The sequence below is a fragment of the Ambystoma mexicanum genome, chromosome 8, assembly GCF_040938575.1.
Source record: "Ambystoma mexicanum isolate Mex_15411 chromosome 8, UKY_AmexF1_1, whole genome shotgun sequence".
In the NCBI taxonomy this organism is placed as follows: domain Eukaryota; kingdom Metazoa; phylum Chordata; class Amphibia; order Caudata; family Ambystomatidae; genus Ambystoma; species Ambystoma mexicanum.
The window spans coordinates 1,280,832,031-1,280,848,652 of record NC_090929.1 but is presented as its reverse complement, the minus strand read 5'-3'; the positions used below and the strand labels follow the sequence as shown (position 1 = coordinate 1,280,848,652).

General features: G+C 46.0%; 1 protein-coding gene across 1 annotated transcript; it reads right to left on the bottom strand.

The window, feature by feature from the left end:
- Positions 1 to 7,844: 7,844 nt before the first annotated feature.
- On the bottom strand, positions 7,845 to 15,805 carry LOC138473394 (homeobox protein vex1-like). Its single transcript, XM_069612075.1, has 2 exons — positions 15,362 to 15,805; positions 7,845 to 8,347 (listed from the first exon to the last, which is right to left on the bottom strand). Exons 1-2 carry the CDS (start codon positions 15,803 to 15,805, stop codon positions 8,000 to 8,002), a joined length of 792 nt encoding a protein of 263 aa, XP_069468176.1. The 3' UTR covers positions 7,845 to 7,999.
- Between the last annotated feature and the right edge of the window lie 817 nt (positions 15,806 to 16,622).

Sequence of the window (16,622 nt, the reverse complement as noted above, 5' to 3'; positions counted from 1 at the left end):
ATGGTACATTTTAGACAGTCTGGCCAGGTCATATTGCCACCTATGTAAATGTTTAATGGCATATAGCTTGTATTGACATGAGACTGAAGTCTGCGAAGCCCCTTTGCAGAGTGTCCCCTAAAGGCGGGGTTCTATTTCCTATCCCAGGTCTGGTTCCCACCTTCCTTTCAGTTTTTCTGTGGAACCACCCCCCAGCGTCCACAAAGGCTCCATACATGGCTGAGATCAGGCCCCTCATTTCTGTCCTGGTGTCTAGAACTTTTTTGAAGGGAGTGAGGTTGCACCATATCTGATTGCTCCAGCTACTGTCGGTCAGTACCCCCTTCGGTTGTAGGTACAGCAAGACATAGTGTACCTTTGCCCAAGGTTTCCTCCAACTCTGTTACTTCTATAAACCCCCCTGGGACACACAGGTGACCCAGCAGGGAGGGCCATGTCAACTCTCTTCATCTCTGCCCCCTTTTTCCATATGTCCCAGATAGTCCCGACCAGTGGATGTTCCCGGATCCGAAAGGGGAAGCCTATCTCTCGGTACCCAAAGCCATTCCCCTACCATTGCAGGAGCAGGTTGTCGAGGGCAATCAATGGGAGGTCCTCCTGAGCTCTAAAGTGAGGTATTAAAACTCTTAGTTGGACGGCCTTGTAATAACGATTCACATCTGGAAAGCCCACCCCTCCCTTCTCTTTAGGGAGCACCAAGACCTCCCACGCTATCCTGGCCTTTTTCCCCTGTCAAAGAAATTTCAACAGGGTGCTCTTCGACTCCTGAAAGATAGATTCTGGGATACGGGTGGGGAGCATCTGAAACAGGTACAGGAGTTTTGGAAGGATGGTCATCTTTAGTGCACTGATTCGGCCCAGCCAGGATACTGTTAAGTTTCCCCCATTTTGTCAAATCCTCCTTAAACCTGGCCAACTGAGGGGTTTCTCATTTCCCTCTTAAGATTGATTCCTAGTTATCTTAGTGTCCCCAGACTAACCTGCATCCCCAGGGGTGCAAACCTCCACGTGTCCCAGTCTCTGTCCCTGTCTAGGGGGAAGAGGATAGATTTAGACCTGTTGATCTTGAGGCATGCCATGGAGCCGTACCGCTCGATCTGTCGTATCGCTGCTGGTATAGACATCATAGGGTTAACTTCATGAAATAGCATATCGTCCGCATTTAATGCGACTTTGTATTCAACTCCGCCCATTCGGAATCCCTCTATCTTATCGTCCCCTGTAATTATCTTTGCAAGGGGTTGCAGTGAGAGTGTGAACAGTGAGGGTGAGAGTGGCCAGCCCTGCCTTGTACCCTACCCAAACCAAACCAACAGGAGTATCCCCCCAGTCACTGCTACGCACGCCTTGGGGGAGGAGTACACCGCCATGATCCTCCGGCGGAATACCTTCCCTATCCCGTATTTGACGAGCACTGCTTTAAGGAAGTCCCACTCCTCCCTATCAAAGGCCTTTTACGCATCTCCTGAGAGAAGTGGGGGATCCCCATTCCCTTCCAGACCTCATGCATCAGGTGTACCGCCTTCCTCATGGTGTCTGCCCCCCGGCAACCCCTGATAAAACCCACTTCGTCTGTGTGGATTAGCTGCGGCATGTAATCCTCCAGTCTGGCAGCAAGGACACAGGTGTATTTTTTGGGGTCTATATTAAGAAGTGAGATAAGACGGTATGCGCCATATTTTGTGAGATCTCTCCTTTGTTTGGGTATTACAGTGATGAATGCCTTGGAAAAGGACTCCGGGCCTTACCTGTATTCACTATACCATTGAAGAGTTCAGTCATAAATGATAACAGGACGTTGAGGAAGGATTTGTAAAACCCAGCGTTGAACCCGTCCTCCCCCGGGGTTTTCCCCATGAGCATTCTCCTCATACAGTCCTAATTTCATCCACTGTATAGGGGCGTCCATCTTGGCGGACTCCACCTCTGTCAGGCTGGGTAATGGAGTGTCCACCAAGTATTCCTCAATCCCACCATCTCCCAGCATGTACCCCAATTTGTATACAGAGTTTCACAAGAGGGAAATGTCTCCTGAATCCCCTCTACTGAGGTCTCACATCTTTCCCCTGTCCCTTCAATTTCAGCGACCCACCTTTTCGCTTGTTGTCCTCTTCACCTAGCCACCAAGAGCGCACCAGCCTTATTCCCCGTCTCGTAAAATTTCTGTCTAAGAAATTGCAGGTTGCACACTATTTTCTCTTCTTTGAGGTGCCGTAACTCCTTCCTTTTCTCCCTAGCTTCTTTGACAATCTCCTCCCTCCGCGCCCTGTCCCATACGCTTGCTTGTCCAGGTATTTTCTCTCTTGCCTCAGCATAAGTGTCTGTTCCCTTTTCTTCCGCGCACCTTCCGGAATCAGAACCAGTCTCCAGGTCGCTTTCCCCGCCTCCCATACCACTCATGTTCATCTCGCCTGTGTGATTTATAGTAAAAAATTCTTCAATTTCTTTAGTCATCTCCTGGTGGAATACCAGGTCCTTCCACAGGGACTCGTTGCATCTCCATCTAGAACCCCTGGGATGCATCCACAACCAATCCAAATCCAGCGTGACCATATCATGGTCTGACCAGGTGATCGGGATGCTGCCCCTCCTCCCACAGATCCCGATGAAAAATATACATAATCTATCCTAGTGAAGGTTCCGAGGGGGCGGTGGATAAAATGTATATCCTCTCTCTGTGGGTGACGGTGACACCACATATCACGCAGCCCATAGAAACCCAGAGAATTCTGGACCTCCACACACCCAGGTCTCAGCCCGTCTTGAGCCCTGTCTTGCAGCCCCTGTCTATCCAGTTTCACATCAGCCCATATATCAAAATACACCCCAAGAATGAGGTGACCTGTTCTATCAACCAGTATTTTTGGAAGAATATTATTCAGGAATCTCAGTTGACTCTGGTTGGGTACATAGATTGTAGCAAAGGTCCCTGTGGTTGCCATCATGGTACCCCATTTTGAACTCTTCCTTCCTGACACCTAGCAAGCCTTTGCATCCCAATTCTAGTTGCGTCATAGGAAGAAAACTAACTGAAAGAATATTGTACCAGGTCCCCCCCCCCCAAATGCCTTCCTCCCCCTCCAAACAGCACTCTGTTCTCCCCCAGTTACCATCACTGGGTTGATACCGAGCCACCAGGAGGACCCCGACACACAGATACCCATCTTCCACACCACTTTCCTCTAGAGCCCACCCCCCAACCTTATTAACAACAGATAACATCTATCGCCCATCTATCGCCCACCACTGTCTTGCTTGGATCACTTTCTTTCTTGGTACCCAGCTGACATTGTCTTACCAACTTTGCCCCTCAAGTTCTGCCCCATTTGTCCCCTCTTACAGAACCTTCCCTTCCCCCACTGTCAGTTACACATGAAAAAGATATAGCGCCCGCTTCATTCAAGTCTCGGCGGCCGGGGATGCTTTCAACTTCCTAAACGTCCAGGACACGTCATTGCCTAGGCCCCTTGATCTGCCACTGACCCTCACCAGCCCAACCGTTGGGGTCCTGCGAGGTTCCAGAGTCTCCAAGTAACTCCACCATGGCCCTTTGTATCTCCTCCTCAGTGGACAGTTTGTATTTGTCCCTGTCCACTTCAAAAGCAATAGAAAATGGAAATCCCCACTTGTACCTGATCCCTTTCTTGGTCAGCCACTTCGTAAGGGGTGAGCAGAGACATCTCTGGGTCAGTGTAGGGGAGGACAGGTCCTAGAAAATCACTGCTGTACATCACTGGACCCTTATTCCTAGCTTTCTCCAGAATCTTATGCTTGTCCAGGTAATTTTGTAACCAGGCTAAGACTGACCTGGGGCCCCCTCCCGAGCCACCCACCCTGTGCATCCTCTCTATTTTAGCTTTGTCAATATGTTGTCCTCGAAGATGAGCTTTGGAACTTCATGGAGGGTTCACTTCAGGTCAGTCTTCGTCTTCCCCCTCCTTATCCGGGACACCAAAAAGTTTTAGGTTGTTCCGCTTATCACAATTTTCCATGTCATCCATCTTCGGCATGAGCTCGCCCTCCATCCTTTCCCTTTCTGCCATTCTCATATCCTTTTGGATCCCCAGGGTATCCCAGGAGGACTGGTTATGTTCAACTTCCTCAAGTCGGTCCTCCATTTTGTCCAGCCTCTGGGTGATTTTGCCCACTCTGCCCCCAATGTCTGCTCTCATAGTCCTGATCTCCTCAATCAGTGCTGCAACATCACTTTTTGTTGCCATGCACTCACCCCCTTCAACCAACATGGTGTTCCCTCTGCCAGAATCTCCCTGGCTCTCCCTTTGGGTGTACTCGAAACTGGCTAGCTTAGCCTTGCGTCCATGTGCCTCCCCACAAGGGCGAGTGTACCCTTTGTTCGCCTTGGGGTGCTTCTGCGTAGGTCGGGCTGCCCTCCGAAGTGTGCCTGGAAAAATAGCCTGCAGTCAGTTTACCACACACACGCTCCTAGTCAGGTCACCCACATCTCTGGGATGCCCACTTTTCTCAGAATTACTTGTCTGCTTCCTCTGGGGGGGGCGCCTCCACCCACCCCAGCACGCCCAGATGACCAAGCCGGGCCCCTGCCTCAGGATTTTACGCATTTCGGCTGTGGACTCCCTCCTCTATCCTCTGGTAAAGGGGGCAGCGCCCTGTTGGCCCATGGAGGCACCAACAATGCCCCAGACCTCCCTCCTGCACGTGGTTCCACAACCTCCCCTGGGGGTCCTTCGTCTTTGTCTTCCGTGCCGGCGGAGGGGCAGGAAACGAAGCGGGAGGAAAAACCACCAACCTCAGGGAACTCTTTGGGTACCAGTCCCTCTCTTCTTCCGGGTTCTGTGGGTAGGGGTCTCCGCCAGTCCCTTCTTCAGTTTTACACCCACTCCGGGGGAGAGGGGCGGGTCCGTTCTTCTCAGTGATGGGGCAAAGGTCCCTGGATATCTAGGCCCGGTCCTGGGTGCAGGCTGCTAACTGCCCCACCGGCCAGCTCCAGGCGGGGGCTTCGAGGGAAGCAGTCCCCCCCGCCCTCCAGCTGATCCACTCCCTCAGGAAAGATCTCACATCCTGGATGTGGGCCGCCAACCGCCACACGGGTCCGCGCCAGGCCCATGAGGGAAGCGCTCTCCTCCCCGCGGGCTCTCTCCCTCCGTCAATAACTAACTGCGGCATGGGTGTTTTTATTCTGTCTGGGTGTGTCTCACCTTTCCCCTGTAGCAGGCTCTGATGCTGTAGCTCCAGGGGGTGAAGTGAAAGGGGGGGGCCTCTGATCCCCTCACGGCCTGGTGTTTGAGGAGCTCTGCGCCTAAGCTGCTCTCATCTGCGTGACCCCTGGTGGCCTCCCATTAGAACTTTCTTTGATTGCTCATCAGGTGACATTCATTTGCAAGAAGCCCCATCTAGATAGTGACCATTGCCTGTCTTAAGTACTCAGTATCCGTGCACCGTAAGGGACTGGCGTGAAACAACCTTGGTTCTCATGAAATATATCAAATTCACCCTCTAAACGTTTAGTCTCAATTAAACCCTCCTCCAAGAATGATTGGGCTGACCTAATCAGTATGTTTTCGATTTCCCCTACTATTTCTAAATCTGAGCGAAGCGAATTAAGTAAATATTTAACAAAAGAATATGTGACAAAATTCCCTCACTCCAATTATAATTTCAGTGGCCAACAATGCATTTGAAAAAGATTACCAACACTATAATGAGCGATTTTGGTGATCTAATGGCAGTTAGTAGACCTCCCATAGTCTCCGGCAGGGGCCTTGTTTTGTCGGTTTGATTTTTATAAATGCCATATCATATAAATGCAAACCTATCAAGTATTGGATGGTCAGTTGGGCAAGTTTCTTGGAGTAATATAAAATTATAATTAACCAAAGAGTTGGTTAATACGCCCTGAATTAATGCGTTTTAACCCTGAGAGTTCCAGCTCAGAACAGATGTTCTCTGAACCCTTGTCTCGTAGCTGAAGTTGTTGGCAGGGCAGTGGCAAGACATTCCCACCCGGGAGAGGGCAGTACATTTGCCTCCCTTGATAGTATCAAAGTAGCAGGTCACTGTCATGTTTTTTTGGAGGCAGGGTGCTTGAAAAGCTCATTTGCATTTTGAGAGTATTTTCTTTCAAACTCTTTTAGCAAGAGATCATGTTGATGGCTATATACTTAAAGCCAGAGGCGTTACGTGTCCTGGGGCCTGATAGGACATCCTGACATACTGGATATCAAACCGGATAAAGATGCAAAACCAAGGGGGCACTGGTGGAAAGCACTGTCAATTCTTACAGAGACTGGAAAATATTGGGGGAGGAATCCTGGCCCAGACTCAGCGACAGACTTTGGCCATAGCCCTAAAGAAACGGCACAGAATGGAATCTTATTGTCTCAAGCCCAATTATAGTTTTTGTAGTAATAGCATGGTTTAGCAGATGCCTGCAGAGAGAGAGATCCGGGTCCATTTCTACCCACCACCTTTTCTGTAATGAATACAAATAAGGAGACATTCTAGTTGGTCTCATTTCATCTTTTGAGAGGCCATATTTGGTATCTGAATTGGGATCATGGACTAGACAGACAACCAACTCTCTGCTTTAGAACTAGAGGCAGAGGAGACTAGAGTTTGTCCACTCCCCGTCTATCATTAAGCTCAAGCCAGTATGGCTCCAGCATTGATTACATTATTGTATCCTGAGTAACATATGGATGAGATCAAGAGTGACTACTGGAAAGCACCACCAATCCACAGTGATGGTTTAACACTGTGGCAGGAACTCTAGTGCAGAGAGAGGGATGGTCTTTGCAAACGGCACTAACTTGAAAACCCTCCGATTTTTATTTTGTTCCAAATCCAATTGGGGGTTGCTTAGGGTCACCATAATATAGATGAATTCTAGAGAGAGAATGATCCTAAGCTTTTACACCACAGCCACCTTTTTTGCAATGGATAAAAATACATTGTTCTCAGTTAATCGGTTATGACAAAACCCACAAAAACACCATCAATGTTGCATAAATGGCAGATGTGCATTTTACAAATCCCATGTAACATAACATTTGTTGGGATTATTGTTGAAAAGTTTGTTAGCCTTTGTGCAGGAGGAAGATATGAGACTATAATTACTAGGCGATTGGCTGGGCGAGGAGTGCTATCAGATGTTTTGCCCAGTGCAAATTATCAATGTCTTGACTGGCATTCTAACAATTGAGCAGAACTGAACAGAATCCAAAGAGGAACAGGAATTCTTTTGGACATGATGGGTTAATATTTGGCCTTGCATTTTCTTCTGAAAGTCTCTAAGAATGTTAGTTAACATATTGGCTCAGTGACTTAATTTTTTGCATTTTTGCACCTTCGGCATCCAAAGGAGGATATAATGATCTCAGATGTCTTGTCAATGCATTGTTGAAATGGTCCTCGGGGAAACTGATGGAGCTTCCCAGAAATTAGCTGAATAGGATATGATACAGATTGTGAAATCTGCCCCTCACATTTGTGGACACATCTTTGACAGAGTTAATCAAGGTATCCTCATATCGCCATAATTTAGAGCATCAAGGACACCAAACTGCTGTTCTTATCCTGCGTAGGCAACTATTGCTACAAACAATCTTGGTGCTTTTAAAATCAACACTCAATCATTGATATGGGTGAATCCCCCCCACCCTCTCAAGACAATGTGAATGGTACCACCCTGTTCTCTGTACATTATTTACATACCATTTTATTGATTCTTCTACAGAATTTGATCTCAGAAGGATTATAAATAACTGCACAAATATTGGCAGACCACGTGCTGTGATAGTTCTTGAATGCACCACGGTCTTTGACTGACACTGCAAATAGACATGTGAAAACAAACAGGTGCTGCATTGAAATTAAATGTCCTCATTGTTTTATTTTGTAAAACTTCAACCAATATTAGAGGCCAACAAGATATACTTTATATATATACACATTTTTATGTTAACAGGAGTCTCTTCTGGAAAGGGTAAGTGTGCTTAAGTGAGCCAAAAACAGCATCCATCTACGAAGGGAAATAGGGGTGAAACCTGGGACTGGAATACTCTCCAGGGAAAGGCAGAGGTAGCATAGTGGCTGGGTAGGAGCAAAGGCCCAGGGCTGGGATTGAAATTGGTTGACAGCCAGAAGGTCCATGAGCAGACTGCAGGGGTACATTGGGAAGTCCAGAAACAGCCGCGGTGGAGCAAGGGGAGGTCGGCACTGAGAAAGTGTTCCTTGCTATACAGTCTGGTGTGATAGCTTCTTGGTAACTAGCATACGGCAGAATGAATCCCGAAAAGAGAGCTTCCACCCGGGCATCCTGGTTCTGACGCTTGAATTTCATCCGTCGATTTTGAAACCATGTTTTAATCTGAAAAATACGATAAGAGATGTAAACCGTGAGTGGCTTCATTGGTTCGTCAAATAAATGCAAATGGATAACAAAAAACCACGTTGGTGGCAATTTCAAGTATATAATTAAATGGATGAGCCACATGTGCTGTACTTTATGGTCCTTAAAATAAAGTGCCTTCATTTTATCAGAGTACTTTTACAATGAGAAACTGTTCAAAATCTGCGTAAACTGACAGCTTTCACCTAGCAGAGGACAGGCTCTCGTTTCACACAGTTCACCCCAATCGTTAGAACATGGCACATACACTATTCAGCTAGATTCAGCTCAGGAATGACGAGAGAACTCGGGAGAAATAGTTCTGATGCTGGTTCAGAACATTGCTCAACAGGGAGGTTAAAACACGGTGCAAACTGAAATAGGAAAACATTTGCACGCCTCATCCAAGTTCAAATATGCCCTTGTTTAGGTTTTGTGTGCATACAAGAGAACTCAATTGTTCCCGTTATTCAAAATCCCCCAAATATAATGAGATATAGGTAATCTAGAACTGAAAGTATTGCGAATAGGGGAGCTCATGCTAAATAAAATGCTTTAACATTTAAGTGTAAAGTACAACATTGCTTTCTGACTTATTAAAACAAACCAAAATCTGAATTAGTGTGCACCGCACAGCATTTCTCTGTGCCAAGTACGCATTGGCTGATAATCAACCACAGAAAGAACATGATGTTGTAGCTTGTTAATGTGAATTGTATCCTCCTTGCTGTTCTCAAAGTTGAGATTACATTTTAATAAAAAATAACATGTTTCCTTTTCTCTCTGGGGAGAGTGTGAGTGTGTGTGTGTGTGTGTGTGTGTTAAAACAGATTGCATCTCCCAGCGCTCTGAGTGCAGCATTGAGTAAATCGTAGCTAAATAAATGTAATGGCCTACTTAACAGATGTAGCCAGACACTGGGGCTATGAACTCGTGCACAACACTAGTGTTCGACGGTGGATTAACAAAGAACTGTGAAGGCATAGTCATTTAAAAATATATACCGAGATTAAAATGGAGGTTAGCTATGGCATTTATATACACAAAAGATGCAACTTCAAGTGGGTAGTAAAATGTCACCAATGATTGGGTACTGAATTAGATCCACCCTAATCATCCAAGGGAATTGGCGGGATAGCTGTTAACCACCCAAGAATATGATTTTCTGAAACAACAGCGAGGATAAATTAATATTCTGTGCGTCATAGATTGAAGCATAGCCTCCCCAAACTCCAGCTTGTAGATTTTGGTGCAAGCCACCGCAACTTGTATTTGATTTCCATTACTGTAGGTTTTCTATGCAATCATTCTCTGAAACCTATACTGGTTATTGATATTGGAGAAAATAAAGTGTTTTAATAATCTGCCATTTATCAAAGAAAACCAGTTCTATGTGAAGTAATTTAATATACTGATCTATAAACAGAGATGTAATGATGGACTTTGTGTTGTTTATAAAGACTTTAGAATTAGAGATAAACATAATAATTTGATTGCATGTGTGCACTATAATTTATACAAGGTAGGCCAATCTGTAAAGCAGCTACCAATGTAAACATATCATACTCTGGTGACTCCCCGGCATAGAGCATTTTTAATTTTGGGGTTTTTACTCAAATTACAGGATGCTTTTTGTTTCAGAGTTGCAGGTTGGGATTGTATACCAATGGGCAATAAATTAAGGGGATGCACCAAAGCGATATCTACAATTGAATCAACAAATGATATAACAGTGCCTTTTATTCATTTTGAGGAGTTTACCTTAGTGCGTACCATTCCCCTTTCCATTCTAGAACACTTTCCCCTATTGGGTTCACAATAACACTATCGATCAAAGTTTAGACAATACGGAGTATTTTGCAGCATGCCCGGGTTAGTCTCACAACAGACTCCATCATGACTCTTAAGCTAAAAGCCATGAACTCTTTCCAGGCAAAAGGCCATGCAGTTGTACTTCCTTCCTGGTGAACATGCCCCTTTATGATTGTTTGGGTTATTAGGCAGCAGGCTGACCTCACACAATCCTTGCTCGGCCTTACTTTTTTATGCACCTTACTCCACCTGCATGTAGAACACACCCAAAGATGGCAGAACCATGATCGCTTCTCTGGAAGGTAAGAGGTTTGGAGCTATAAAGCAGAACCACAGGACCTTTTCGGTCCCCCCATCTAACCCTGCCTCACGGAGTACTTCTCCATTTGTATCTGGTCCAGCGATTGGAACTTTTTATTTTATTCACCCCCCAAAGTTATCGGTCTGATGCTCAGAGACCAGGTCGATTTGCCAGGGGGTGGATGTTTTGTTTTATCATACTGTTTATTTAGAATCATGAAGCCAAACGGTGCTATACATTTAAAATGTATATTGTATAACATGATTTTCTTTAAAACTATCCTACTAGGATTTAACCGGCACCGGGGCCCTGACAGGGCCTTTTCTGGTGTATTGAATTTGCAAGAACAAAGGCTAAGAGCAGACATCACTTGAGATAGACATAGCCTGCGTTCCTTTTAAGCATCCACACCGACCACAGTTCATAAGAAATCAGTAATTATTCATGAATTGTGAATGACTGAAGACTTACGTTGGAAAGGCCTGGGATGGGAACTGTGGCCTTAGGCATTGCAACATACTATATAGCAGAAGTCCGACCTAACAAATCCTTGGTTTGCATCTTTCCCCACAAACCGGCATAACCTCATCAGTTTAGGCAGCCTAGCAACTCCCACACTAGCATCTTTTTTGTGGGTTACCCAAAGGGATAAGCATGATCGCCCATTATTTAACTTGTATGTAGATCCAGTGCATGTCATACTTCAGCACCATGATTTGGGAAGTACATCACTGCAAAGGCCAGCAACACCCAACTATATTTAGACACTGCAGGAACAACCGAGATCAAAGAAATCAATTTTTCCTCCTTAACCAAAATTAAATCTTGGATGAATGACTGGTTGAGTCTAAGAGAGAAAGAGGACCATATTATGAGGTGTAGTATTTTATACTGAGTAAAATGTCGAAATTACCAATTGGATATGATTGAAATTACTTCTCTAGTCACTTTTTAGTGGTTGACATGTTCTTGCTCTCATAGCAAGAGTAAGATAGTCTTGCAGACTGGATGAAAGCAGCCGATAAACTAGTTTAACATGAAAATCATACTAACTCCTCACAGTGCAGCCATGTTGAGAAAATGAATACTAACTCCTCACAGTGCAGCAATGTTGAGCTAGAGGTTCCTACAGTGTGTTAAGTAACTGGCGAGTACTGGGATGGAACACCAATTATAAAGGAGGGTTCAGAATTAAGATTTGATGAGTGGGAGATCAAACCAGCTCCTCAGTGTCAGGCATCACTGAGGAAGCAGGAGCTAGCGCTGGAGAACCAGGAGTGAGTGCACAGTGATCCACAAATTTCAATTCCACATGAGATGCAAGCTTTCACTTTTTTCACATAATGCATGATCCATTATTTTCAAATATGCACTAGAAGTGTCCAAATTCTTCTTAAATAACACTCAAGTTAAGGTCCACATATGCATATTTGTAAAGGAGTAGCTGGCCTGGGGGAGCCAGATCAAACTCCTGGCTTCAAGCTAACCAGGTTCCCCTAGGCTAGGGTGTGTCACGGTTTTGCCAGGACAGTCCTGGAATTTGGCCCTCCCTCCCCCGCCCTGACAGTTTTTCAAATTTCCTATACCCATTCTGCAAAATTCAAAACCACCAGAGGCCTGCTTCACAAAGCGTATAAGGGTGGATTCAGGAAAGGAAAGGGGTGAGGGTGGTGGGGGGTACCAGTCCCAGTTTTAGTGGAATGGGAGGGTCAGCAAGAATTATAAAGTAAGTATACATTAAAATGCACACAGAACTCTGACTCCCTGCTCACACCGTCCTTTTTCAGACCCGCCAGTAGACCAGGGGACCACTCCGGTGGTGATAGTGTGCGTACAAGTAACCTTCAACATTAACATGTCAGGCTGGGCTAGAAACCAACCATATAGGTACCAGGCACATGCATTAACCGATTGTGGCACAGCAACCAGTTGGGTAAATGATTGATCAAAAAGGCTTGTAACATGTATCAAAGCAAAAGCACCTTTTATTATTATTAAGCTTATATCCACAGTCAAAAGCGTGCAATTTATAGGAGCAGGGCTGGATGTACTGTTGGACGTGGTGGAGGGTGATCTTCCCGGTTTTCTAGAAGCAGAAGCTATACAGCTCCAAGCAATGTCGAACCCTGCAAAGGGTATTTTTTTATTTACGTTTTTATTAGCATCTGAAAACCCATGTAATAGCCGAAGTTAATGGAGTGAGGTTGACAGCAATATGTTCATACTGCATCAACAGAAAGGGACCGATACAAACAGGCAACAGGGATATGAAAAGTAGGAGGTTGGGATCTGTGCTCTCGCTCTTCTCTATGCTGCTCTGGGCGTACTATGCAGAGCCCGGTCCAGGCGTGGCATCTTGTTTGTTTGAGGTGCCTGTGTGTTCTAGGAGCGATAAATGGAGGGAGGCTTCCTGTGAGTGGGAATGTGTGTCTGTATTGTCTAACTTGCCCGATTTGTGTATCCCGACCGAGTGTCACGGACAGAACAGAAAAGATGGTGAATAAACTACAGTCTGTCTTAAGACCCAGTGGAACGAGATACAAAGCAATATAGAAGTTTGAATAGTGTGTACTTTTAAGCCGCAACCCATGAATTCTGGGTTGTTACTCGCTCTGAATATCTGCCTGCCTCTGCAATTTAGCCAGAACAGGACTGCGAGACATGTCCTTGGCCTCAAGCCCTGGGATCGTATCTCTCCAGCCCTGAAATCTCTTCACTGGTTCCCTGTGGCTGCAAGGATCAAGTTCAAGACCCTCTGCATTGTCCACAAGGCATTCTGGGTCCTGGGTCCTCAATACTTCCAACTCTCTCTTCATAAATATCTTCCTACTCGAGGTCTTCACTCCTCCACCTCCAACTCCTCCCTCTGGAACAGCATCCTTGCCTCTCTTTGAGCAGAACCATCCTGGTTCAAGAAGCACCTCAAGGCCTTCCTCTTTGCTTCTGCTTTCTCTCTTCCTCTATTCCTCTCGCCTGCTGATCTCCAACCTGTTACTGCACTGGTCACCCGGCCACCCTCTGAATTCGGGCCCACGTCCCCGCCCGTCTGGTTGCACACATGCACTGCACTTGTGGTCTGTATCTGTACCCCTACAGTCCCCTTTCCTGCACTTATTAGACACTTGCTTCCAGCACTTTTACCATGCGCACTACTGGTTGATCCCATGCCCTGCACTTGCCCAACCTCCACACCCCAGCACTTTTCCCCTCCCCTCTGCACTTGCGCAATCTCAATGTCAATAGGCCCAGTAAGATCTTTGTTTTGTCCACCCTGTGTCTCCCCTTCCTTGCCTCGTTGCGCCTTGAAACACTTGTGTACAGGCGAGTTATAAATGGCATATCATATCCTTATGCTGAGAATGCCCAAGCCCATCTTCGGCAGCTAATTTGCAAGATCTCGCAGCCCACCCACAGATAGCATAGCTAATGGACCCTTGGAGTCGCTGGCACATGACACCACCATGGGATGGGACAGCACTGCAGGAATTACTCCTCCCCGATCCATAAACTATCTGCAGGGGAAACGCCCCTCCCCGCTTCACTAACTTGGCTTAAAACTCTTGCCTGTCTACCTGTTGGGGAGAAGGGTGAGAGGGGAGTCCTATGGAATGTTTTTTTTAATTATTGTTTATGCGTTTCGATTTGCGATACGATCACGGGTTAAGCGCTAACCTTTGAAGGGGGTTAAGCTTGCACATTAGAAGTTCTTGTCACGGTAGGTGACTGCCCTGAAGGCTACCGAAAATGAGAAACGGACAGCGATTGGCTTCGACAAAAAAAAAAAAAAAAATATATATATATATATATATATATATATATATATATAGTTATATAGCGCCTAGAATCGGGAAGATCTAGTGAAAGGCTATGTAAATGTTGAAACTGTGGCGCTTTCTTATTACGACATTTACAATGAGTGCGACATTCATTGAAGGGTTTTCCTTAACCGAAAAAGACATCCAAAAAGCAATTAAGTCGTCTAGCATTGTCCCCCCTCCCCCCTCCTCCACCCCAATCCTCCTGCTACAAAAATTCGGGATGCTGATACAGAATCGATAACCTTGATGTATATCAAACGAGTTTTTTTTTTTGTTGAACCATATTTGCCTTAGTCGCCTAAACTGCTGATAATACACAGGACCCCAAAACCAGAAGAAATACTATTCAATTCGGCTATTGAGATTTTGAAGCATGGTCAACTGGTCTAAACTCTCCTTATTACTGGTGAAAAACACCAGAAATATAGTGGGAGTCTCTCACTAGTTTACTTTACCATTTCACCCAGGTCTTCTATATCCCTGCGCCGCACTTCACCCTATACAAGGTGTGTTCTAGGTGTATTCTTGATTTTAAAACCGTTATGTTTTAATGTAACTGATTAGATTTTTCAGTGGAATTCAAAAATTTAACAGACCGATGAGCAAACGAACCTTCTACCCAGAGGAGGGCCACCTTCCTCTGCTTCAGTCCAGACAAAGCACCAGTGCATGCCAGGAAAGAGAGGCATGGATTCCATAATACCAAGTCCCCCAACCGGGCCTGTTCAAATCCAAGTGGTATTTTTGTTATTCTTCCATTTGGAAACCAATGAGGCGTAGAATTCTACCTGCATTTTAAACCTAAAACTGGTCGTCATAGAAGCCTCTTACAATATTTCCAACCTTAATTTATTGGGAGTAACTTCCAAAAACATGGAATGACTAAAAGAATTTAGGCTTGGACTTTTGAGACTTGATTCTCCAAAATGGTGAACCGAAGCACTGCACTGTGGCACATCCTGGGCACCAGAAAGGGGCTAGGCTTGGGTAGTTATGACAGGTGGAACGGGGGCCTGTGAAACGTATGATTGAAAGGGAAACTTTGCCCTTCTCCTTCCTTACCCGAAGCTCGGAGAGATTCAGTTCCCGGGCAAGCCGCCTTTTCTCGGCCACGCCGATGTATCGCTGCTCCTGGAAGCTTCTCTCCAGCTCCTGAAGCTGCTCGGTGGAAAACTTGGTCCTGGGCCTGGCCCCTTCCGGGTCCTCCTCGTCTGTCTGAGGCCACGGGCGCTTCCCGCTGCTCGCCTCACAGGTCCGCCTCTGGTCAGCCCGCGGCTTCTCGGAGGTCGGGAGGCCTGCGGTGGAACTCTTGGTCCTGGCCCCTTCCGGGTCCTCCTCTTCCGTCTGAGGCCAGGACCACTTCCCGTGGTTAACCTCACAGTTCCGCCTCGGGTCAGGCCTCTGCTTCTCGGAGGCCGGCCTGCGCTCACAGCCTGGGGCTGTCCCGGGGAGCCTGTGTTCAGACCCTGGGTGGGAGAGGAAAGAAAAAGTGTAAGCGGCGTACATTACAATTCGGAAGAGAAGCCTCGTGGGCCCCACCTTCCACGGAGCAAACTCTTAAGACGTGTATATGTTTTTCAACACTTAGGTATAGGTGTATGTATTGAAAATCTGGCAGTGATGTGCTTCAGACAAACATCACTACTACCCAATGTATTAAACATTCTCCCTGGGTGGACACGGATGAACCTGCCAATGAAAGGCTGGCTTTTCGGGTGGGGGTTTGCACTCCTTTTGTAATAAATATACATTCAAGGGCTATTAAACGACCAACATTATCCGTTCCGTTAGGGAGAATTTAGTCCATTCCTGGGTTTAACTTTGCATCGGGAACTTGTCGTCCTGCATTTATAATGGGGACCCCATAAATACAAGTCCCGGAAAACAAAGCTAAAACCAGGACTGGATTAACATCTCCTGAATGGATAATGTTGGTATGTACGATGTTTGACAGTATTACAATATATGCTCTAGGGTTGGGACAATTTTGCCCTAGTGCTCGTGGCACTGGCCCCGAATAAAAGTGTCTGTAAAATAGTCAAAATGCTATTGGTAGCAAAACCGAACCAACAATAACGCTCTTTCTTCTAGAAGGTGAAGTAGTGAACGCGAACAGCGGAGAAAAGACGTGCCATTATTTCACCACTGCAAGGCAAATGTCTGCGTTCTCGCTGGTGGCACACACCCGAAACCATCTGCACCATTGTGTATGCATGAGAGTTGCATGTACAATATACACGTACTTGTTTATGCATGCACTTATAATTTCAGCTATGGACCGCGCAGCAAAACACCAATTTGACTGTAATGTGAAGAAAACAGC

What these genes read in the sequence shown, in the direction of transcription:
- LOC138473394 (XM_069612075.1), bottom strand. Translation starts at nt 15,805, where the DNA reads ATGTACGCCGCTTACACTTTTTCTTTCCTCTCCCACCCAGGGTCTGAA. An exon ending in TGAATCTCTCCGAGCTTCGG is followed by an intron (nt 8,348 to 15,361) that starts GTAAGGAAGGAG and finishes CGTATTTTTCAG; the next exon opens with ATTAAAACATGGTTTCAAAA.